Raw genomic sequence first — 25,837 nt, 5'->3', positions numbered from 1 at the left:
ATTCGAACGTTTTGAGGTGTGCTGAGTCCATTTCGACTATTTTTGGAAAATGTCTGTCTGTCTGTGTGTGTGTATGTATGTGTGTGTGTATGTGTGTGTGTGTCATGTCTGTGTGTGACCAGTTTTTTGTGGCCTCTCTACAGCAAAAACTACTGTATGAAATTGAACGAAATTTGGTACACATATGTGCTCCTATGTGAACTTGTGCCCATTGGTTTTTGGCGCGAATTCCTCCAAGGGGGGTGGAGCAATGGGACGTTTTTTGAGTTACGCGTGATTGCTGTTCCTCAGGAAGTAACTGGCGGAATCAAACAAAATTTGGTCCATATGTTGCCAGTAACAGGAACAGGTGCTGATTCAATTTTGGTGTCAATGACTCAAACGGGGGTTGAGCTATAGAACGTTTTTTTGTCGTCAATTGTGACTGCTGTATCTCAAGAAATAATGAACGGAATGAAGGAAAAATTTATTTGCAAGTAGCTCTTAGTGGGTATAAAAGCTGATTTTATTTTGGTGTCAACAGCTAAAAAGGGGGGTAGCGCAATCGCCCGTTCTTTTTTTCCATTGTGAGTGCCCTATCTCAAGAAGTAATGCTACGTTCTGGTTGAAATTTGGAATATATGTGAATCCATATGTAAACAGGCTTTGGTTCAATTTTGACACCAATCGCTCCAAGAGGTGTTGATTTTTTTTTTTTTTTTTTTTTTTTTTTTTTTTTTGCGAATAAAAATAGCTTTATTAATGCAACAATAAGAAAGATAAATCGTAATAGATTATCGTCTGCGTATTTCTCGTGATTTTAATTGTATGGAAATGATCGGAAATATTCATAGACTAATAATAAGAGTAGACCGAGCTATGACAACCCTTTTGCTGCTCATAAACCAAACCATGTGACTGGTGGATATCCTAGCAACAGCGGGCGTTAATCGTAGCAGACGATCAACGCCAGCGCGAAATAAAATAAATAGAATTGATGGAACACGGAAGAATGATCTTTTATGGAGTCCGATTTGTAAATTTGTTATTCTAAGTTGCAAATATTTTGTTAATATAGTGAGTTTTTCGTTTAGATAGTATTGTGCATTTTCTTTAGTCAATTTCAATAACTCTCTAAGCAATAAAAGATGCAAGCGACCAAGAAGAATCAGCAAACAGTAAGATTTTTACCTACAGTTTCAATTTAAGATACCGATTAGTACATTTTTGCGTTAACGCAAAACGTTCACGCCAACGCTGACAGCTCCAAATGAAACAAAAGTTACCGAAAACTGATCAAAAACTATTACGAATGTCAAAATAATGCATAACTAAAAGAAAAACAGTTCAATCTCTGCACCCGGAAGATTTTTTTAATGAAAACACATTGTCTTAAAATACATGTCGAGTGCCAAACTATAGATAATGCTGCCATCTAGCAACCATGCTGCCAAAGTCTTCGCCAAGCCCTTCCACTAGTCACATGATACATCTATGAACCAATTTTCTTCATCAGCAAGAATGAGAAAGCTCGGTATACTCTTATTATTAGTCTATGGAAATATTATCCCAATGATTTAAAATTTTTAACTGTTGCCATCTTATGTTTGTTAACAAATAAAATATTTGTAATTAATTCAAGCAAGGCTTTTAAAATAACTTTCAATTTTCGCTCTTTGCTTTGCTTTTGCAATAATTCAGACATTGACATGTTCGTCAAGTTTTTGCATGGGTAATTTTGTTTTTGTTGGGAATATTGCTTCCTCGTCAAGCATGGGGAGGGATCAGAAAAAAAAGAAAAATATAGAAGAAAGTTTCGTGATGGCCACAACATACTAGTTAGCTGTTGACACCAAAATAAAATCAGCTCTTATACCCACTAAGGGCTACTTGCCGATAAATTTTTCTTTCATTCCGTTCATTATTTCTTGAGATACAGCAGTCACAATTGACGACCAAAAAACGTTCTATAGCTCAACCCCCGTTTGAGTTATTGACACCAAAATTGAATCAGCACCTGTTCCTGTTAATGGCAACATATAAACCAAATTTTGTTTGATTCCGCCAGTTACTTCCTGAGGAATAGCAAGCACGCGTAACTCAAAAAACGTCCCATTGCTCCACCCCCCTTGGAGGAATTCGCGCCAAAAACCAATGGGCACAAGTTCACATACGGGCACATATGTGTACCAAATTTCGTTCGATTTCATGCGGTAGTTTTTGCTGTAGAGCGGCCACAAAAAACTGGTCACACACAGACGTGACACACATACATACACACACACACACACACACATACATACATACACACACACACACAGACAGACAGACATTTTCCAAAAATAGTCGAAATGGACTCAGCACACCTCAAAACGTTCGAATCCGTCAAAATTCGAAATTCGAAAATTTGCACGAATCCAATACTTTCTTCTATATATTAGATATAGAAGAAAGTAAAAATAGTCGAAATAGACTCAGCACACCTCAAAACGTTCGAATCCGTCAAAATTTGAAATTCGAAAATTTGCACGAATCCAATACTTTCTTCTATGTATTAGATATAGAAGAAAGTAAAAATATGTGTTTGAAGTTTTACTTGACTTTACCTTTAGTAGAACGAAATTTCGTACCATTTTTACAAAATCTATTAAAGGTGCGTTATTTTATTTATTATTATTTCTGAATTGTACGTTTTTACTTTCTTCTATATCTAATATATAGAAGAAAGTATTGGATTCGTGCAAATTTTCGAATTTCGAATTTTGACGGATTCGAACGTTTTGAGGTGTGCTGAGTCCATTTCGACCATTTTTGGAAAATGTCTGTCTGTCTGTGTGTGTGTGTGTATGTATGTATGTGTGTATGTATGTATGTGTGTATGTATGTGTGTCACGTCTGTGTGTGACCAGTTTTTTGTGGCCGCTCTACAACAAAAACTACCGCATGAAATCGAACGAAATTTAGTACACATATGTGCCCCTATGTGAACTTGTGCCCATTAGTTTTCGGCGCGAATTCCTCCAAGGGGGGTGGAGCAATGGGACGTTTTTCGAGTTAAGCGTGCTTGCTATTCCTCAGGAAGTAACTGGCGGAATCAAACAAAATTTGGTCCATATGTTGGTATTAACAGGAACAGGTGCTGATTCAATTTTGGTGTCAATAACTCAAACGGGGGTTGAGCTATAGAACGTTTTTTGTCGTCAATTGTGACTGCTGTATCTCAAGAAATAATGAACGGAATGAAAGAAAAATTTATCGGGAAGTAGCCCTTAGTGGGTATAAGAACTGATTTTATTTTTGTGTCAACAGCTAGAAAGGGAGTAGCGCAATCACCCGTTCTTTTTTTCCATTTTGAGAGCCCTATCTCAAGAAGTAACGCTACGTTCTGGTTGAAATTTGGAATATATGTGAATCCATATGTAAACAGGCTCTGGTTCAATTTTGACGCCGATCGCTAAAAGAGGTGTTGATTTTTTTTTTCTTTTTTTTTTTTTTTTTTGCGAATAAAAATATTTTTATTAATGCAACAATAAGAAAGATAAATCGTAATAGATTGTCGTATGCGTATTTCTCGTGATTTTAATTGTATGGAAATGATCGGAAATATTATCTCAATGATTTAAAATTTGTAACTGTTGCCATCTTATGTTTGTTAACAAATAAAATATTTGTAATTAATTCAAGCAAGGCTTTTAAAATAACTTTCAATTTTCGCTCTTTGATTTGCTTTTGCAATAATTCAGACATTGGGATAGTCGTCAAGTTTTTGCATGTGTCATTTTGTTTTTGTTGGGAATATTGCTTCCTCGTCAAGCATGGGGAGGGATCAGAAAAAAAAAAGAAAAATATAGAAGAAAGTTTCGTCATGGCCACAACATACTAGTTTTACTTTCTTCTATATCTAATATATAGAAGAGAGTATTGGATTCGTGCAAATTTTCGAATTTCGAATTTTGACGGATTTGAACGTTTTAAGGTGTGCTGAGTCCATTTCGACTATTTTTGGAAAATGTCTGTCTGTCTGTGTGTGTATGTGTGTGTGTGTGTGTGTGTGTGTGTGTGTGTATGTGTGTCACGTCTGTGTGTGACCAGTTTTTTATGGCCGCTCTACAGCAAAAACTACCGCATGAAATTGAACGAAATTTGGTACACATATGTAACCGTATGTGAACTTGTGCCCATTAGTTTTTGGCGCGAATTCCTCCAAGGGGGGTGGAGCAATGGGACGTTTTTTGAGTTACGCGTGCTTGCTATTCCTCAAAAAGTAACTGGCGGAATCAAACAAAATTTGGTCCACATGTTGCCCTTAACAGGAACAGGTGCTGATTCAATTTTGGTGTCAATAGCTCAAACGGGGGTTGAGTTATAGAACGTTTTTTGTCGTCAATTGTGACTGCTGTATCTCAAGAAATAAAGAACGGAATCAAACAAAAATTTTTTGACAAGTAGCCCTTAGTGGGTATAAGAGCTGATTTTATTTTGGTGTCAACAGCTAAAAAGGGGGTAGCGCAATCGCCCGTTCTTTTTTTCCATTGTGAGTGCCCTCTCTCAAGAAGTAATGCTACGTTCTGGTTGAAATTTGGAATATATGTGAATCCATACGTAAGCAGGCTTTGGTTCAATTTTGACTGCAATCGCTCCAAGAGGTGTTGATTTTTACTTTCTTCTATATCTAATATATAGAAGAAAGTATTGGATTTGTGCAAATTTTCGAATTTCGAATTTTGACGGATTCGAACGTTTTGAGGTGTGCTGAGTCCATTTCGACTATTTTTGGAAAATGTCTGTCTGTCTGTCTGTGTGTGTGTATGTATGTGTGTATGTGTGTGTGTCACGTCTGTGTGTGACCAGTTTTTTGTGGCCGCTCTACAGCAAAAACTACCGCACGAAATCGAACGAAATTTGGTACACATATGTGCCCCTATGTGAACTTGTGCCCATTGGTTTTTGGCGCGAATTCCTCCAAGGGGGGTGGAGCAATGGGACGTTTTTTGAGTTACGCGTGCTTGCTATTCCTCAGGAAGTAACTGGCGGAATCAAACAAAATTTGGACCATATGTTGCCATTAACAGGAACAGGTGCTGATTCAATTTTGGTGGCAATAACTCAAACGGGGGTTGAGCTATAGAACGTTTTTTGTCGTCAATTGTGACTGCTGTATCTCAAGAAATAATGAACGGAATGAAAGAAAAATTTATCGGCAAGTAGACCTTAGTGGGTATAAGAGCTGATTTTATTTTGGTGTCAAAATGCTGAAAAGGGGGTGGCGCAATCGAATGTTCTTTTTTTTCATTGTGAGTGCCATTTCTCAAGAAGTAATGCTACGTTCTGGATGAAATTTGGAATAAATGTGAATCTATTTGTAAATAGGCGTTGTTTCAATTTTGGCGCCAATCGCTCCATGGGGGTCTGATTTTTTTTTTGTGTTAATAAAAATAGCTTTATAAATGCAACAATAAGAAAGATAAATTACAATATTCTCGTCTGCTTATTTCACGTGATTTTAATTTTCGGGAGATAATCGGAAATGTTATCGCAATGATTTAAAATTAATAACTGTTGCCATTTTATGTTTGTTAACAAATAAAACATCTAATTAATTCAAGCAAGGCTTTTAAAATAACTTTCAAGTCGTTCTTTGCTTTGCTTTTGCGGGAATTCAGGAATTCGGACGGTCGTCAAGTTTTTTTTTTTTTTTTTTTTTTTTTTTTGCTGGGAATATTGCATTCTTTTCAAGCATAGGGATTGATCAGAATTCACAAGAAAGATATAGAAGAAAGTTTCGTGATGGCCACAACATACTAGTTATTTATTTATTTATTATTTATTTATTACTTTCTTCTATATCTAATATATAGAAGAAAGTATTGGATTCGTGCAAATTTTCGAATTTCGAATTTTGACGGATTCGAACGTTTTGAAGTGTGCTGAGTCCATTTCGACCATTTTTGGAAAATGTCTGTCGGTCTGTGTGTGTGTGTGTATGTATGTATGTGTGTGTGTGTGTGTGTGTATGTATGTGTGTCACGTCTGTGTGTGACCAGTTTTTTGTGGCCGCTCTACAACAAAAACTACCGCATGAAATCAAACGAAATTTAGTACACATATGTGCCCCTATGTGAACTTGTGCCCATTAGTTTTTGGCGCGAATTCCTCCAAGGGGGGTGGAGCAATGGGACGTTTTTCGAGTTACGCGTGCTTGCTATTCCTCAGGAAGTTACTGGCGGAATCAAACAAAATTTGGTCCATATGTTGGTATTAACAGGAACAGGTGCTGATTCAATTTTGGTGTCAATAACTCAAACGGGGGTTGAGCTGTAGAACGTTTTTTGTCGTCAATTGTGACTGCTGTATCTCAAGAAATAATGAACGGAATGAAAGAAAAATTTATCGGCAAGTAGCCCTTAGTGGGTATAAGCACTGATTTTATTTTTGTGTAAACAGCTAAAAGGGGGGTAGCGCAATCACCCGTTCTTTTTTTCCATTTTGAGTGCCCTATCTCAAGAAGTAATGCTACGTTCTGGTTGAAATTTGGAATATATGTGAATCCTTATGTAAACAGGCTTTGGTTCTATTTTGACGCCGATCGCTCCAAGAGGTGTTGATTTTTTTTTTTTTTTTTTTTTTGCGAATAAAAATATTTTTATTAATGCAACAATAAGAAAGATAAATCGTAATAGATTGTCGTCTGCGTATTTCTCGTGATTTTAATTGTATGGAAATGGTAGGAAATATTATCTCAATGATTTAAAATTTTGAACTGTTGCCATCTTATGTTTGTTAACAAATAAAATATTTGTAATTCATTCAAGCAAGGCTTTTAAAATAACTTTCAATTTTCGCTCTTTGCTTTGCTTTTGCAATAATTCAGACACTGGGATAGTCGTCAAGTTTTTGCATGTGTCATTTTGTTTTTGTTGGGAATATTGCTTCCTCGTCAAGCATGGGGAGGGATCAGAAAAAAAAAAAAGAAAAATATAGAAGAAAGTTTCGTGATGGCCACAACATACTAGTTTTTTATTTTATTTTATTTTTTATTTTTTATTTTTTATTTATTTTTTTTGCGAATAAAAATAGTTTTATTAATGCAACAATAAGAAAGATAAATCGTAATAGATTGTCGTCTGCGTATTTCTCGTGATTTTAATTGTATGTAAATGATCGGAAATATTATCTCAATGATTTAAAATTTTTAACTGTCGCCATCTTATGTTTGTTAATAAATAAAATATTTGTTATTAATTCAAGTAAGGCTTTTAAAGTAACTTTCAATTTTCGCTCTTTGTTTTGTTTTTATTTTTGTTTTTTGCGTTCTTGGGATTATAAATTTTTTAAAAAATAATAAATAAAATAAACAGAAATTCGTGATTTTTGGACCCGCTTTCGTAGCCTCGTAGTTTGAAGCTGTAATTTGTAGAAACTACGATTTTTTCGTAGCATTTGGCAGCTCTGTGTATTTTATACCGTTCTGAGGAAATTCATGTTCAAGAAACTCGACCCCCCAACAAAATGCTGAAATGCCGCCCCTGATTGAAACTATACTTAATTCTGACTAGAAGGGAAGGGTAGCAAGAAAAGCGACGTTACAAGTGTGACACCTTGTAACACAAATAGTTAAACAGTGTGTGTCATCTTTTGTGAACACCGCTGAGTAAAAACAAACAAGTGTGTCTTTTCAGTTGTTTCTGTTTTTGGATCGTTGTTTTTAAATTTGTTCTTCTCTAGCTTGTCACGGGTTCGAAAAAAAACGCCTACGATGAAGTAGGTCGCTGTAGGCTTGGTATAAAAAAGTAGGTCATATTTGGGAGCCTCTATTCTGGAGCCTAGAAAAGAAAAAAAAAATCTTGGAATGTTTTTAATGTAGTTTTTCTTTTTTTTCCTTTGTTTTTTTTTTTTTTAAGAAAAGCATCCTCTACTTTTTCTCTGAACAGAGTTTTACCCCACAGGCGAAACATAGCCCTGTATTCCTGCTGCTTACTTCAAAACATTAGGTTATTTTGCACAATAACAACAAAAATAAATAGAACTAGTCACCGCTGCTTTTTTTATTTATCATCTGCCAAATTAAGCTTAGGTTTTATCATCAATTCTAAACAACTTTTGAGTAAGAATTACAAAAAAACTGAATTATGGTAATTTGCTCATAACTGAAATACTTAATTTTACTTGACTAGTTTGGGCACATCAGCTTGAAAGGATCTTAAGTACTATCATATAGTTAATGGCAAAAACATACCTAATTATGATTGAAAAAAAAAAAACTAAGGAAGAAATACGTACCAATAAAACTGCTATCTGATACGAAACAACAATGTCAGATCCTTAAGAAAAAACTTCAAAAACTTAAATGCAAAGAAAATTGCCTTTTTTATTTTCCTCTTTGAAATCTTGAAAGTTGCTATTTTGAGAATATGTTGATGGCGTTCCTAGAATATCGATAACAAACTTGATATTGATAGAACAAGACGAACCTGCCCCTTAGTGGTTGGCTGCCCATAACTATAGTTGGGGCCGGGGCAAACCTAAGCTGGCAGCGTCGTTTATGATCTGCGTGGCCTCCACATTGCTGCCAGGTTTGGTTTGCCGCAACTCTAATCAATTACCTTATTCAGATCCACTCAATTACGAGTTCCTTTTTTGACTGATCGCCCAAGCTCGTAGGTCAACTACACAGAGTCGCACTTTTTAATCAGGTGTTAGCAAAACCACGTTTCCCCCCCCCCCCCATGAAGTGTTGTTGTTTTTTTCAGAATATGAAACAAATTTCAACTGAAAACTCGTGCTGAACTCCCGATCAAGAACCCGTTGCGGAACTTTTTGAATGCCAATCGCGTTTACTGCGCTGTCCATTTATAACGAATTTGATGTTCTTGACTCTTCCGCTGAGCACCAACAATGCTGAAGAGCTCTATACTCAAGTACCATCGCTCTCCCCCCCCCCATCTCTCGCCAAAAAAAAAAGGCCATTTATTCTAGTTATCTCCATTTTTTTAATTTTGGCAACTTGTACCTCTTTGCTTCGAGGTTAAAGCGTTAAAGTTCACCAGAATGAAAGTTTTGTGCAGGTAAAAAACCATGCAGCATCAAAGAACCAATATTAATAGTTCAAATTATTGATTTCATTTATTTGTTTACTAGCTTACTACCCGGCGTTGCCCGGGTGCTTATCAATGCAACATATCTTTTAGATAATTAAATGGATGAATTCTATCTAAATGACAGTAAAAACCTGCATTCACACCACTCTAGGCTCAAATTTTCAAAAGACTGTAAATAGCACAGAAAGTTGAGCATTTGCAGAAAAAATAGTGTCAAGTAAAAACGAAAAAGCATGAGGCATGTTATCGGGGTTCTGTCAACGATGTTCTTTGGTTCTGTCGTGTCCACTGGCACGTTGTCTGCGGTTGAAACAGACGGAAGGCACATCCATTGTCTTAATGGCAGAGACAAATGATTGTCTTGCATATCTTGTGGGACAACCTTTTACGTGGTGCTTCGAATACGAAAACCGTTGTGCTGTGTTTGAAAGTTTTGTATACCTCAAGACATTAATGCATGCTGTAGTACTCTTCACATACATTTTATTCTGGAAAAAAAATCATGGAATGTCTTCCTAGAAAGATACTTGAGTAAAATTCGATGGCTTTTATCAGTTACAAATATATGCAAAATATGACACCGTTACAATATTTTCAGATATAACTAGTATGTTGTGGCCATCACGAAACTTTCTTCTATATTTTTCTTTTTTTTTCTGATCTCTCCCCATGCTTGACGAGGAAGCAATATTCCCAACAAAAACAAAATGACACATGCAAAAACTTGACGACCATCCCAATGTCTGAATTATTGCAAAAGCAAAGCAAAGAGCGAAAATTGAAAGTTATTTTAAAAGCCTTGCTTGAATTAATTACAAATATTTTATTTGTTAACAAACATAAGATGGCAACAGTTAAAAATTTTAAGTCATTGAAATAATATTTCCGATCATTTCCATACAATTAAAATCACGAGAAATACGCAGACGACAATCTATTACGATTTATCTTTCTTATTGTTGCATTAATAAAAATTTTTTATTCGCAAAAAAAAACTAGTATGTTGTGGCCATCACGAAACTTTCTTCTATATTTTTCCTTTTTCTGATCCCTCCCCATGCTTGACGAGGAAGCAATATTCCTAACAAAAACAAAATTACACATGCAAAAACTTGACGACCATCCCAATGTCTGAATTATTGTAAAAACAAAACAAAGAGCGAAAATTGAAAGTTACTTTAAAAGCTTAACTTGAATTAATCTTACTAATATTATATATGCGAAAGTTTGTCTGTATGGATGTATGGATGTATGGATGGATGTATGGATGTTTGTTACTCTTTCACGCAAAAACTACTGAACGGATTTTGATGAAACTTTACAATAATATAGCTTATGCATCAGAATAACACATAGGGTAGTTTTCGTCCCGTTATGGGGCAAAACCCCCTTAGGGGTGCAATAAAACACAATTTTTGTATAAATTCTCTAATATTGGGATGAAAAAATATTTGCACATATTTACATTATATGTCCATCGAAAGCTCTGATTTTTCTGTTGAAGATGGCACCTGTTCGAAATTTCTAAGTAGAATAAAAAACGAGTTATGAGCTTTTTAGATCCATGTTCGAAGGCTTTCCTCAACTAAATACAGTATTTAGTGTATCATCTCAACTCCCTGTCGATAGCGACAATTGTTGTATTGCTGACTTTCTTTGCTTTTCGTGATTGTTCAAGGCTTTTCTCAAGTCAAATCTTGAAGTAAGATTTTTGCACAAGATTGGCAAATAATACATGATTTGGCTGATGATTTTCCATTTAAACGGAACTTTAATGTAATTAATGGTTTTTATTATTATTTATGCTGATTGAACACTTACTCATTATCCAAACAACCAGCAGATCGCCAAAATATTTGCAGAAAGATTTCCGTAGCTGATGCATTTGGCAGTTTTTTCAACGTTGCTGTTTTTGAAGCCGAAGACTACGTCATAATGTTTCTCAGCTTTCACCATGTAAACAAAATATCGCCAATCAAAAAATTTTCAAAAGACTTTTTTTACTGTATTAAATAATCCAGCAACTAAATTAGGCAAATCCATAAACAGCACAAAAACTTCCATTAATTTTTCTTTTTGCACAATTTCAAACAATCACCAAATTTTATTACTTATTTCGGTAACATTTCGGATGAAACTGTTTAGCGCCATTTTATGGTGACCAAAAATATCTCAGCATCTGGCGACGATATCTCTGTAACGAAAATTAATATATCGTTTTACAAAGTAAGGAAAGAATGGGGGAGCATCATCGAAGGTATCCCGAAACGACTTTCGCAAATTCGGTAAAATCGCACCAAGAGCCACAATGATTGAAATTTCCCGAAATAACTAAAGCAAGTATAAGGGGATTACGAGCGCAGCTACTTTTTTTTAATCACTTCGTACTTCATTAGCCATACAGAGAAGGTTTTAGACTCCATGTTAAAAAAAAAAGTATCAACAGATTAATCTTTTTAAACATGAGAAGATTAATTTCATGTTTTTTAAATTTGTGTATATGCTTAAATATAGTGCTTTCGTTTCTAAATCAATACTACTTTGTTCTTTATACTTATTGCTATTTTAGTTTTATGGGTAAGGAAGAAACTCGATTTTTAATCACGTCAAAAAGATGTGTTTTAAATTCTTTCACTTAGAACAGAAAACAAAAGCAAGTAACGATTTTTTCTAATAATTATTACTGACCCAGGCAACGCCGGGTATTTTTGCTAGTTACAAATATTTTATTTATTAACAAACATAAGATGGCAAGAGTTAAAAATTTTAAATCATTGAGATAATATTTCCTATCATTTCCATACAATTAAAATCACGAGAAATACGCAGACGACAATCTATTACGATTTATCTTTCTTATTGTTGCATTAATAAAAATATTTTTATTCTCAAAAAAAAAAAAATCAACACCTCTTGGAGCGATCGGCGTCAAAATCGAACCAAAGCCTGTTTACATATGGATTCACATATATTCCAAATTTCAACCAGAACGTAGCATTACTTCTTGAGATAGGGTACTCAAAATGGAAAAAAAGAACGGGTGATTGCGCTACCCCCTTTTTAGCTGTTGACACTAAAATAAAATCAGTTCTTATACCCACTAAGGGTTACTTGCCGATAAATTTTTCTTTCATTCCGTTCATTATTTCTTGAGATACAGCAGTCACAATTGACGACAAAAAACGTTCTATAGCTCAACCCCCGTTTGAGTTATTGACACCAAAATTGAATCAGCACCTGTTCCTGTTAATACCAACATATGGACCAAATTTTGTTTGATTCCGCCAGTTACTTTCTGAGGAATAGCAAGCACGCGTAACTCGAAAAACGTCCCATTGCTCCACCCCCTTGGAGGAATTCGCGCCAAAAACTAATGGGCGCAAGTTCACATAGGGGCACATATGTGTACTAAATTTCGTTCGATTTCATGCGGTAGTTTTTGTTGTAGAGCGGCCACAAAAAACTGGTCACACACAGACGTGACACACATACATACACACACACACACATACATACACACACACACAGACAGACAGACATTTTCCAAAAATGGTCGAAATGGACTCAGCACACCTCAAAACGTTCGAATCCGTCAAAATTCGAAATTCGAAAATTTGCACGAATCCAATACTTTCTTCTATATATTAGATATAGAAGAAAGTAAAAATCATCCTTAATAGCCCAAAAGCTAAACAGATAGTCCACTGTACAGAAAATAAGGAATCCGGTCATTGTTATTAATAGTCGTTAACGTTCCGTTTCACGGATTTTCTGGCGGTGTTTTTACTTTCACGGTTTCACGTGTTAGGTAGACTCATTTTATAAGTTTTTGTAAGTGTTCAGGTATGCAAGCACATTCCGTAGAAAACGGTCACTTAGTATAAATAACTTCACAAAATGTGTCTGTTTGCCCTTCCGTGTAGATTTGGTAGCATGCCATGGAGTAAAATTGGATAAGTGTAAGTTGCATAAAAAGACGTACGTCAACTACATTTTATTTTCTTATGTTTATATCAAATTTCTTAGGCGCTCTTTTCGTAGGCGAAAATGACAGTTAGACATTAATATTGGTGTCTTGCAACGATTCAAAATTTGTCTTGATTAAAATTTTATTTCCAATTTTTAAAACCTCACACTTTTGCCGTAAATGTTGTACATGATAACTCAAACTGATGCAGGTAGTAAGAGCACTTATTTAAGTTTGCTGCTCTAAAGTATTCCTTTGAGAATATCGAAATTTTAATTTACAGAGGCACAGTCGTCATGAGGGGTAGGAATGGTTCTACTGAATAATAGTTGCCATAGATATAATTACAGTTATTATTTTAAGTTACATTAAGCATTAAAAATGGAGTACGTGAACACGAACTTATGGAACGAACGATATGAAACCCTTAAATTGAACTGCCTTATAGAGAAAGAAATAGGCGTACACATTTTGGTCACTATCTGCTTTTTTTTTTTTTTTAAATAATTTGCAGGTCATGAAATTAAAGAGAGAAAAAAACCGTCTTGTTTCAACTTACAACTGTATATTGGACATTTTTTTTTGTTTATGTTTTACAAAAGCTTGTTGCACATTCTGTTCCCCATATCCGCAGCTTCAAAACGAAGGAAATGTATTTCCACGTTTAGAAACGTAATCCAAACACTAAAAAGTTAAATTATTCAAAGTTTTTAATTTGTAAATTTAACTCAAATCTTGCTCCTAAATACAATTCTTAGTCCCCGTTCCAGCAGCAAAATGAAATACATTTTTGAGTGAACCCAACCTTACGCATGCAACATAAAGCTATCTATATGGGAAATAGGTAAATTTCACATGCATTTAAAGTACTTGATCGCCTGCCCTTCTGACTTATTGATCGTGATACAGAACTTAAGTCTTACTGGAGATTTTAATTTCTTGAAGTTTAAAGAATGATGTATTGCGATTAGTGGTTATACGTGAGATACAAATTGTTTCACCTTATCCCTCCACTGTGAACAGAGTTGCTTCTATAACACTGATACGTATCCATTTTTAACCGACTTCAAAAAGGAGGCGGTTATCAGTTCATACCGTATGTATGTTTTTTTTTTTTTTGTTTGTCCACTCATAGCTTCTCATCTAGTGAACCGATTTTGATGATTCTTTTTTTAATGGATAGAGGATGGCTCAACTTAGGTCCCATTACTTTGTTTGACCATATTTGTTCTTTAGAAAAAAAGTTATGGGCAAAAAACAGTAAATTTCCCTATTAAATGATTAAAATGATATTGTAGCGAAGTTCGCACTTTTCATCCGTGGATAACGGTGGCTCAGTGGTAGAATTCTCGTCTCCCACACGAGCAACCCGGGTTCAAATCCCGACTAGGACAAAGTGAATTTTACTAAAATTTCGTTTCTACTGTTTCCCGAATTTTCTCGAATGTTCTATTAATTTCTGTATCTTTTCAAGTCTGGAAAGTTCCAGCGCTATTTCAAGTTGTATATAAGGAGATGTAACGTTCATTCGTGGTTCTGAATAAAGATCTCGAGTTGAGACTAACGAGTATTCGCTTCATTTGGCTTTCACATTGTCTTCGCTATCTTCATCTACGCGACAATATGAAACTCATTGTTATAAAAATTTGGTGCCATATAACTGTAACATTAATAGTAATTGTAATGATAATTTTGAATAAAGGTTTTTCTAAAGCAATACAGTGATATAGAGCCGCATTTCTTACCGTAAACCGGGGTTACTTTGATACAGGTTTCGCATATTTTGTTTTGTAGCACCCTCATTTTTCAAGATATTTCAACAATTCTTGAACCAAACGATAGCTTAACATCTCAGCTTTAAATTGCCGTTTGAAATTCTTTGATATATTGAATAGGGAGGGAAGGGAGTCATTTCTTTTTTAAATTAATGTTACCCCATCATCTGGGGTTACTTTGTAACAACGTATTTTCTCCATCTAAAACGACTGTTTCGGTGGTTTGTAATAAAGTTACCCCATAAAAAGGTAGCCTGAGTTTTTTTTAATAACAAAATTCAATTTTTCTATTTTTTGGGTTTAAAAAGGCTGGTTTTAAATGAAAAATGGTTCTTAAGTCACGTAGAGTGTTTCCTACCACTCTAAGCATGCTCATCTAGCAGGAATCAGTTTTGAATCAAACTAAAAAGAGAGAAATTCATAGGAAACTTTTTTTATTATAAAACATCAGTTGAAAAAAGCTTGAAACCACATCAAGCGTGTTTTTTAAATGTAAAACCACAGCCATCGTAATGTTTTTCTTCATTTTGACAATAAAAAATATCAAGGTAACTACTTGATTAGAATAAAATAAAACTTGAACTAGAACTTGAAAAGAATAGATTCAAAAGTTATAAACGCTCGAAAGGAAATTAAGAATAAGGCACAGAAATCACAAACTTTTTAAAATAAATGAGGCACATGAGATCTTTCTTATATCGTGAACATTATCCAAGGTGCACTCACAGCAGTCTTTGATCTATGGCTTCAAGTCAACTGAAAACAGTGCATTCTCTCCAGGTATGATCCTTGGGATTCGAATCCTGCAGCAGATGCGGCGAGATTGAGAATTCCCCATGTATCAAAGTTACCCCTTCAACTTGTGTTGTTTTATGTTTTAATTCATAGTAAATCGTAGAATTGAGTTACAGAAATTTTAAAAAAGACAAAATCACCTTAAATACATGATTAATCAGAAAATAACTCGCCTGAATTCAAAAGGTTGCTCAGTTGGTGGCACCAGAACCAGAAGAGGTTAGGACAACAAACTGAAAAAAGCTGATATCACGGATAACACATAAATCAGTGTTGCCAAAACCATTTTACTGTTTCAATCAATTGGCGATGTCAGCGCACTCTAAAAAGTGATTCTTGGAATCCTGAGACCACCAGGGGGTCGCCAATTGTAAAATTAAGCCCGCCAGAACTGTTCAAAAATAAAAAACAGGTTTTTATAAAGTTACCCCGTCAGTCTAAAGTAACCCCGGTTTACGGTACTAGGTAACTTCTTACTTTTACTGAAATATCTACATTTACACTAAAAAGAATAAAATAAAAAAATTTTGAAAAAAAAAATAGAACCGACTTCAAAATTGCTCTAAAAAGTGAAAAATAATTTTATTCTTTAAACACAATCGATAATACTTTTAAACATGATTTTTGAAGTTGGCGCAAAAACGATCGATAAAATCATTCACAGCCATAACTCAACTACAAGTATAAATTTAACCACGTCCAGTTTCTTCACTACCACATGCATTACGCATTGATGACAGCATATTTGAGTAACGATATAAATGTTTCGTTTCTTAACTTTGGATGATTTTCTGAAAAAAATATGAACGAAGCATGGTTACAATGGATTTTACTTTTTGTTTTTGCGCCAACTTCAAAAATTATGTTTAAAAGTATTATCGATGGTGTTTAAAGAATAAAATTATTTTTCACTTTTTAGAGCAATTTTGAAGTCGGTTCTATTTTTTTTTTTCAAAATTTTTTATCATACACCATTTTTTCAATGACGGTTGAATTACTTAGTGGTAGTTACAAACACTAATATTTTTCGATTGTTTACAATAAAAGTTATCGAACTGAGAGTCTTGGAATTGGAAATGGAGCTTTGCTCAATTAATTTCACGATGAAGACTAAAAAGAAAAAACTTTATAATGTGGTGTAATATTTCATCATGCCCATTTCAGTAGCAATCTCTTAGTGTCAAAAGTTGCATCATACCCGCTAACTGGTTTAAAATTATTGCTAGTCAGCGAAGATGCTCCATCAGGTGTACTATTGCTTCGAGCGTTAAAGTAACATAAAATTTTAAACGATTAAGAAATTTGTTTACATAAAAATGGAGACATTTTATGCATTTTAAAAGTTTAAATTTAAATTAATATTTCTTTGTGTGTGCATTTTTTCAAACTTTAAACTTTTACCCTTCCAAAACTATTAATTCCGCCGTATTACATTTCCGTGTGGTTTCGGGTCTAAAGGTGCACAGTCTTTTATTTCACCACACATTAGCAATCCTAGTATGGTAGTTTATGTACATGTAATGAACCCCATGACTATCCTCCTACCTCTTGAAAGATAAATTCAATCTACACTACTATGCACACAAATGATTATTTTGCAATTCATTAGCCCTATTAGTACTTTTATCCCTTTTTCTTTGATAACCTGGAGCGATTTCGGTGAAACTTAGATGAACCGAATTAGGTAAATCATGGAATAGTATAAATAACATATACATATTGATTTGTTTAAGGATAATACAATATTAAATTAAATTTCCGTTGCAAGGATGTCGTTTTAATATAAGTTGAGTATTCTAATGCTAAAACAGTTGAAGATTGTACTTCGACAATTGAATGCATTTTTAATACCTATCTCATTTTGGTATTTTCTGTGCTGGTTATGAAGAAAATACAGATCAAACTTTCGTTTATTGTTACGGTATTATTACTTGAAAACTTATAAGCGAAATGCGCGAACAAATTGAAGAAGAACCGACGGTGATTTCAATGCATCCCCTTTCAGGGTGCAATTATAGAACTACTAAAAACAGCATTCCTTCTTCGTTCGGCTTTTTTGCCAAACATGCTTTACGCTTTTCGCTAATCTATATTAACGGCCATGGTTGAGGATACTTTTTGTGTTGATTATATTTAAAATATTTCCTGGTGGTTATATGTTGCTAACCATTTTCATTTACTTTGAACCAAGGTTCACAAATTTAACGATTACAGTTAAACTTTGAAGAAACTTCATCTAGGGCAGTTTTTTACCGGCTTTTCATGTAGACAAAATTCATAACTATACAAAAATTCGATCGTGCAGAAAAGAGCAATTCTATGACTCAAAATATGAAATTAGACCTCTTTGGATGTTTTTAAAATAGGGAAGTTTTTGATTTTTAAATTTTATTTTTATATGAACATGTATGAACATCATAGGTGAAAAAAATTTTGCGATACGATAAGTAGTTTTTTTTTAAATTAATTTTTAAAGTTCAAGCTCTTGTGACGCCAAATGGCATAGGAAGTGACGTCATCCCCTCTTCCGATAAGGGAGAAGCGAAGGTCACGCATTCGACTTCGAAGACGAAACGTAAAAGGCTTTCTCCTCGCGTTTCTGGAACATTAAACCTCTCATCCTCTCGAAAATATTCGAATATATCATTGGTGTTACTTGAGGAAGATTATTTAGATTGTGCTTTAACGAATCCGGCCTCCATAGTGTGCTCAAAAGGATTATTGAATTTCTAAAAAATAAAAATATCAGCGCGCTCAAAATGTTCCTAGCGAAAACAAGGGATCTTCGGCGGAAGGCTGCCCATTCGCGCCCTGTGACGTAGGCTCGTGACGTTTCAGAAGCGCGCACTTTTGCGCGTGGATTTTAAAAATTCATTAAAAATCAACCACGGTGTTTTAAAATTCGGCGATGGTGAATTTTTTAGTTTTGAGGGTCAATTAACAATGTCCAATAGTCAAAATATGAACATTTAATAGGTTGCAACTTCCCTATCCCAAAAACCCGCCTATATGAATTCCTGAGCAACAATTTACCTTTGTGCCAAATTTGGAAGAAATCCGACGAAAACTGTGGATTTGTATAAGGAACATACACACATACCCACAAACATACATCCATTTTTATCTATATAGATTTCACTTTTTAATTAATTTATTCGTTATATATTTTATTTATTGATTTATTGATATCTCATTATTTATTTGTTTGCTTTGTATTTTATTTATTTAATTTTTTTTTTATTAAATCATATCTCATTTTGTATTTACTTATTTGCTTTATAATCTGTACTTTATTTATTTTATTTCTTTATTTTTTTATTTTTCCTTCATTTATTTATTTCTTTTTAGCTGAGGCGTCGATCTCCGTCACTTCTGCGATCCGCAGCTCACCGCCACGAGCGGCGACCGAGGCCGCTGTCCACTTCCTACCTCGATTCCGACTTCCGGAAGGAGGACAGCTTACGCTTAGCTCCCTCCTTTTACAGCACAAACAGACACTTCAGCAGGAAAGAACTCCCTCTCTGCACCCCGGACGAGCTGCTGGACATCATCAGGGAACCGGCCGGATACTACGCCCTGCCCACAGATCCATGGAACGAAGTATATCCAGATATCTACCTCAGCGATGCGTAAGCCTTTAAGTTACGTTGTTCTTAATAACTTTCGCAAGAAATCTCATAAGCTGAAAGCCATTGATTTGCATTCAAATAATTGGTCATAGCATATCAGCCAGATTAAAAAAAAAAAACTTTGAGACTTAGAAAGTGCTGCAGTGATCGGAAAATAGAAAATCGGATGGTGCAATATCGGGAGAGAGTACATTCCAGAGATTATCAACACAAAAGGCGTGATTCGTGGAGATGAACGAGGAGAAAAATAAGGAGTTTCAGTCGGTCGCCTCATCCACCATACTATTGCACCACTTGATTTCCCTTTGTCCCAACGGTTATGTGACAAAGGCATGACAATTTGGCTGATATCGAAAATGCCATCTTTATATATTTTTCTACGAAAACAATTCAATTTTGTGGATTCAGGATTGAAAATTACTCAGAAGTTTAAAAATTACTTTATTTGTTTAATTTATCAATATTTGTTAAAAAATTTATTTCTTTAAAGGAAACGACATTACTTTTCGGTCTCTCTAATAAGGCGGTTGAGGCAAAAAAAAAAAAAAAAAACGCAGTGTGAATATTGCAGAAAACTGATAAAACTGCAGGCGCGGGGAGTTTCGGGGTGCAATGCAATGCAATGTGACGGATGATCTTTTTAACTTCCATTGAAGTAAATATGGATTTTATGATAATGTTTTTGAGTTTATCAAATATTTTATATAAGTTTTCATATTGACAAGAAAGGTTTTTTTTTTTCGTTAGATAGTCCTTTTTGTCGTTTTATCACAGTTGACCCTGTTAAGGACCTGTGCTCCTGAAAAGACCAAATCGCTTTTTTATGCTAAACTGCTGAACAGCGAAATTTAAACTCAAATTTTCACATGTATTTTTTTCCTTCTCTATCTCTCTCTCTCATATGTTATGAGTCATGTGAGCAATTTCATATCAGATCAATCAGAAAAAAGTAAGTTGATCTAATCATTGCCAATTTTAACAAAATTTGGCATGGAGGAAACGTGTGACAACATAAGTAAATCCTGCCAGTTTTTATATTTTTATTTTGATAATTATTTAAAATACAGGGATATAAAAACTTAAAATGTACTAAAATTGCAAAAGTGTTTACTTACGAAAGACTGTAACTTCTATTCCTATTATAGTAGAGTTTTTGGTATAATGAAAGAATAGTGTTCGAGCAATGATATATTTTTTTTTTTTCTAAAATTTCCAAGGAAGTATGTTTTAAGATATTAAAGGTCAAAAATCACGATGAATGACCTTACAACATAAATATGTCTCAAGAAAGTAATGTTATGCATCAATGGAAGCTCTTATTCCTTAGCTTTACAATGGTTTTCAAATTTTTATATTACTATAATAACTTTTTTCCCGCACATTTTGGGTTTTTTTACTCTTGCGTTTGGAAGAATTTTCAAAATAAAAAATCTAAAACTTGGCAGGATTATTTACCTTATCATGCCAAATTTTATCGAAATCAAAAATGGTGAGGTCAACGTGTTTGATCTCACCATTTTTGCTCATGTGTCATGTGATAAATGAGCCAGATCGTTGCCGTCGCAACAGACTCTGTTGCGACGGTAACGGCCAGATACTAGGCCGTGAACCTAAGCATAGCCTTATTTGGCGCACTGATCTTATATAAGCTATATTTTTCAGCCCAACAGCCCTCTGCACATCTATACTGAAACGCATGGGGATTACTCATGTTCTAAATGCTGCCCAGGGTCGTGAGAAACACTGCGGCCAGGTGAACACTTGGGCTGGATTCTATTCGCAAACAGGCATTCAATTCCTAGGCGTGCCAGCCTTCGACAACGTGGTCTTCAGGATACATCCCTACTTCGAAGAAGCGGCAGATTTCATCGACGAGGCTCTCCGAAGTGGAGGTAAATTTGGTTGGTCATGACGATCATATTTCAGGGTGGCGACAGATCAGGGAGATCAGGGAAAAGTCAGGGAACTTTATTAATCAGGGAAAAGTCAGGGAAATATTAGGGAATTTTGAAAAAATAACAAAAAATCAGGGAAAATTGATTTTATGAAGAAAAAAAAATATTTTTTTGCTTTACAAAATTTAGTACTCTAATTCTCTGCGCATTTTCCGTCAATTATCTGTAAAAAAAAGTAAAATTAATGATGTGCGATTATACACTGCCGCATATTTGAAATAGAGTTAACTTGTGTACTTAAGTAAATATCTTTATTTTTTTTTATTGTTAAAATGCTGTATTCATTCATTAAAATCTATGTTCTTGATTAGAGAAACGCTCCCTATGAATGGATGTCAAATGGTTTCATATTTTTTGCATAAATATGTCAATTAGTTATATAAGAATAACTATATTACTTCTATTCTTTCACTATTACTTATTATTCTTGCAACAATTATTATACTGTTTGAAAATTTAGCTCAAAATAATTTCAATTACTTTTTAGTTCTATCATAAATACACATATGTTTTTAAGAGTGATTTCAATAGTTTCTTTTAATTCTTATGCTAAGTGGTTTCTGGAAGTAAAGTATTTTTTTTTAATTTTCTACAATCTTTACATGTAGAAAAATTTAATATTTTTTTAGGTTTTTTCCCCCCAAAAATTGACTTGATTTGTTTTTTTTTTTAACCATTTTATTAAAAAAGTAGCCTCTTTTTAAAATATATCTTTAGTTCAACAACTTAACACAACTTAAAACGTTTAAAATACTGCATTTTATACAAACATACAATGGATTTCAAGCAGAGCAAAGAAAGAAAACCATTATCATTGGTAACGTAAATCAGGGAAATTTGGTGAATTTAATCAGGGAAATCAGGGAAAAGTCAGGGAACTTTTTTTCACAGTTCCTGTCGCCACCCTGTATTTCTATGTGAGATATTTTCAATAGCAAACGATAAATATTGTTACAAATGTTGTAAATTCGTAGGCATTTCAAAAAGTAAGGTAATAAAAGCTCTGACGGGTGTACAGTACAGCTTCTTTGTATGAATGAAAATCACGCTGAAGATGACGAAGAAAATCAGTGCTTTCAAACGGTGCCGGTGAATGGAGCTGGGCGTCCACTAACTGGGCAAAATGTCGGTTTAGAAGATGTCTGCTTTGATGGAAACATGTCCCGCCGAAACAAAAATGGATAAATTTTTGCGTTTGGAGGTATTGAACCACGCTCCTAAAGTCTCGCACCAAGTGATTTCCACTTATTTGGACCTTAAAAGAAACACTTGGGAGGTCAGCAGTTCAGAACCGATGCTGCGGTTCAACAAGCCATCTTGCCGGACCTCGAAGGTTTTTTTTTTTTAGGTCCAAATAATTGGAAATCGCTTGGTGCGAGGTCGAGACTGAAAGTAGATTGATCAAATACCTCCCAACGCAAAATTCTTGTCACAAATGATGTCACACTTTCAGAGAAGAGGGGCTCGTGAAATTGTGACAGTTCGTAACAAAAGGAAGGGAGGGGGTAACAGAAAGTGTAACATCACACATTTGGTTGAAATAATTTTTTTTTACAATTATAATATAGCGTGACATGTGACAATGGGAAGGGAGGTGGTAAGGGTAAATGACATTTTGTGTCAAGGGGGGATGGGTCAAATATGTTGAAAAAAAGTCTGACATCATTTATAGACAGCGACAACCCTGTGAGTTCATTTTTTACGAAGTTTGAAACAAATATATGCTACATCGTGTCACTGACGTTTCATTCATTTTTCATGCAGGAAAAGTACTGGTGCACTGTCGCGCCGGGATCAGCCGTTCGGCCACCCTAGTCTGTGCCTTCCTCATGCTCAAGAGAAACCTCACAGCGCAAGAAGCAGTGAAGACAGTCCGCAAGAACAGAGCGATCATTCCAAATGATGGGTTCCTCCAGCAACTTTGCGATCTCAACGACAAGCTGAAAAGAAATAATAAACTCTGTTCATAAAATTGAGGTTGAAGAGATCGGATGCTTTGCTCAATTACGATGCTTGTTACGGCCGAATTGCCAGCCGCCTTCGGCGGCCGATTGGCTCGCACGGCGCTGCTCGTGTGACATGATGGAACTCTAATAACATTTTTTAACTTAAAACATCAAAAATCAGGGAGCATAATAGCAATAATAATGAGTTTTAACACGTTCACTGCATAGTGGCGGATTTACCATGTCTTAATCGTGAGATGCCCATATGACATTAGGGCCTCAAAGCAAATTCCAAAAGTCACATGAAAAATATTTTCATCTCTGACCCCAAAAAAAATGCATTACGACAAGGCCCCAAACATGTAAGTCAGCCACTGTAGGAAACTAAGATTTAAAAAAAAAATCAAAAAAATAATTTTATTGAATATATTTTATGTTTGCTCCGCCTTAATGCAACTTTAGAAAAGGAATTGCGGCTAATGAACATGTTTGCCAGACATCCCGATCTGTCCGGGACAGTTCCGGTTTTCACACGAAATACCAGTGTCCCGAGCAGTTTAATTCACGTCCCGATGAAAAAAAATAAGTCTGATTACAGATGACTAAAAAAAGTCTAAAAATAAATAACTGTGAAGGAATATTTAGGATAATTCTTTTGTCATTTGCAGCACTGACATGTGAAATTAATATCGGATAAGATTGTGAAAATTTTCACAAATTTAAAACTAAAAAAAGACTTTTTTAAAAAAAAGTTCTAGCTAATAAAAAGACCATGTAAATATTGTTCGCACTTTTCTTCCTCATTCAAAGCGTTTCTCTTCATTCAAGCAACTTACAAATATTAACATGTAAGAAATTAGATGTTCAAATTTATCTGCTAGGGTCACTTATATAACTACCCCTGGTTTAGGTTCCATAATCAAAAACATTTATTTATTCATAGCATTGAGACTGAAAAAACATAAAAACCAGCTAAAGGTGTGTTCCCTTTTGAATACCCGCGAGGGGAGGAGCGCATTCTTATGTCTTGTTTGAATGTTTCAGAAATCTTACAAGTCAAACTATGAATGATTTGTGGATTAAAGAAAAAGTAAAATTGCAAATCAAGATTCTTGTGTTGATTGTAGAAGTGTATAAATGGGGTAGTTTCCAAAAATTTTAAAGTATTTTTTTCCGAAAGAGCATGTTTAAAAACGTAGGATCTGACTATTTTTAAAATAATTTGCTTAAGTTTAATATTAAAAAATAATACTTAAATCGGTGCGCTTTCATTGTTTATACTTCTGCCGATGACATCACAAATGATGAAATGCCCTTCAGTGTTGCCATTCACAGAGCAAAATATTTAATTCGCATTTTTACTCACGTGTATTGGCAACGATAGGGTTGATAGCAAGCGTAGAGCGCAATGTTTAATTCGCTTCTTGATCATCATAACGCGGAAACGCTGTAGAAAGATGCGCCAAAGTGCATCATTTATGACGTCATCAAGACCGCGCCTTGTTTGAAAAATCGGACATTTTAAAAAATTAATTAAAAAATAACTGTTTAGAAAATGAAAGTATTTTCTGGGCCCATGTTATTATTTTTGCTTATTCTATCAATTTCAGTGACCAAAAGTAGTACTTTTGATTTAAGGAAACAACCCCATTGTATGAAATCCATCCAAAAATTCTGTTCTCACTCAAAGTCAGCACTAAATGTACTCAAGAAAACTTAAAAAGTATTAAAAATATTTTTCATCAATTCAATGTTTTTGAGTGCTTATTTATTTATTTTGTAATGAAGCGCAAACAGTAACTTAAAATTATTAAGTGTCTCTTTTTCCAGAAAAAATATTATTAATCACTTTAAGCATCACAGAAAACATTTATTTAAATAGAAAAAGTTATTTTGACTGTTTTTGTTTTAAATGACAGTTCAATGCCTATTAATTAGACTAAAACCAACCAACAATTTGCTGCATGTGGGTGAATTTAAACTCTGCTGAAAAGTAGCCTCAGGCTACCCCTGAAATGTTTATTACCAATAATATGGCCTAAAAACTAATTGCTGTAAGTAGCATATCTAAGTTTTATCACAGGCAACAAACTGACAAAAGTGGCCGTTGAGTGCAATGGGCAAAAGGTGTGAAGCATAGGGGCCCATATGCAAAATTTTAAAGGGGGGGCTCAGAAAATTTCCCATCGGTTTAGCAGAACATTTTCCCCATAGAAACCGATTCCAATACAGATTAGAGATATTCAAATTTGACATTTTTAATAACTTATTCATTAATGGCTGGAAAAGAAATTTTTAAAGATTTTTGCAAAGAAAAAAAGCATTAAAAGCAAGGAAGTCTCATTTCTAGGGGAGGAGGGGGGGGCTTGATACCCCACTTACCCCCCTATATGGGCGCCCTTGGTGTGAAAACCAGCTGGCCGTCACAGAAAGATCACCTTTAAATATTGAAGGCAATCTTTTTTATCTTTCTGGTAAAATTTGAACATATAAATAAAATTAGTACAAGTATTAGTCAGATCAAAGGAATAAGTCTACTTTCACTAGAAATGCTTTAATTAATTCTCACTTAAAAACTCTGGAAAAAAAAAGGTTGTAATCTAATGTAGTTTTTATTTCTCTCTTTTAAGTTTCTTTACTCCAGGTGTACAAAATTACGGGGCAATTTGAAAATAAATATAAATTCTACAAGC

The 25,837-nt window shown here is 34.5% G+C and overlaps 1 protein-coding gene across 1 annotated transcript in view; it reads left to right on the top strand.

Annotated features, from left to right (window-relative positions):
- LOC129225815 (dual specificity protein phosphatase 3-like) overlaps positions 1-24,890 on the top strand; it is a 31,527-nt gene extending 6,637 nt beyond the window's left edge. Inside the window, exons 2-4 of the mRNA XM_054860326.1 lie at positions 18,963-19,243; positions 20,906-21,135; positions 22,963-24,890. Coding sequence (XP_054716301.1) covers positions 18,963-19,243; positions 20,906-21,135; positions 22,963-23,168 — 717 coding nt within the window. The 3' untranslated portion in view covers positions 23,169-24,890. The remainder of the gene's footprint in view (positions 1-18,962; positions 19,244-20,905; positions 21,136-22,962) is intronic.
- Positions 24,891-25,837: the final 947 nt, after the last annotated feature.

The sequence above is a fragment of the Uloborus diversus genome, chromosome 7 (genome assembly GCF_026930045.1).
Source record: "Uloborus diversus isolate 005 chromosome 7, Udiv.v.3.1, whole genome shotgun sequence".
In the NCBI taxonomy this organism is placed as follows: Eukaryota; Metazoa; Arthropoda; class Arachnida; order Araneae; family Uloboridae; genus Uloborus; species Uloborus diversus.
This window is presented reverse-complemented; position numbering and strand designations above follow the sequence as displayed.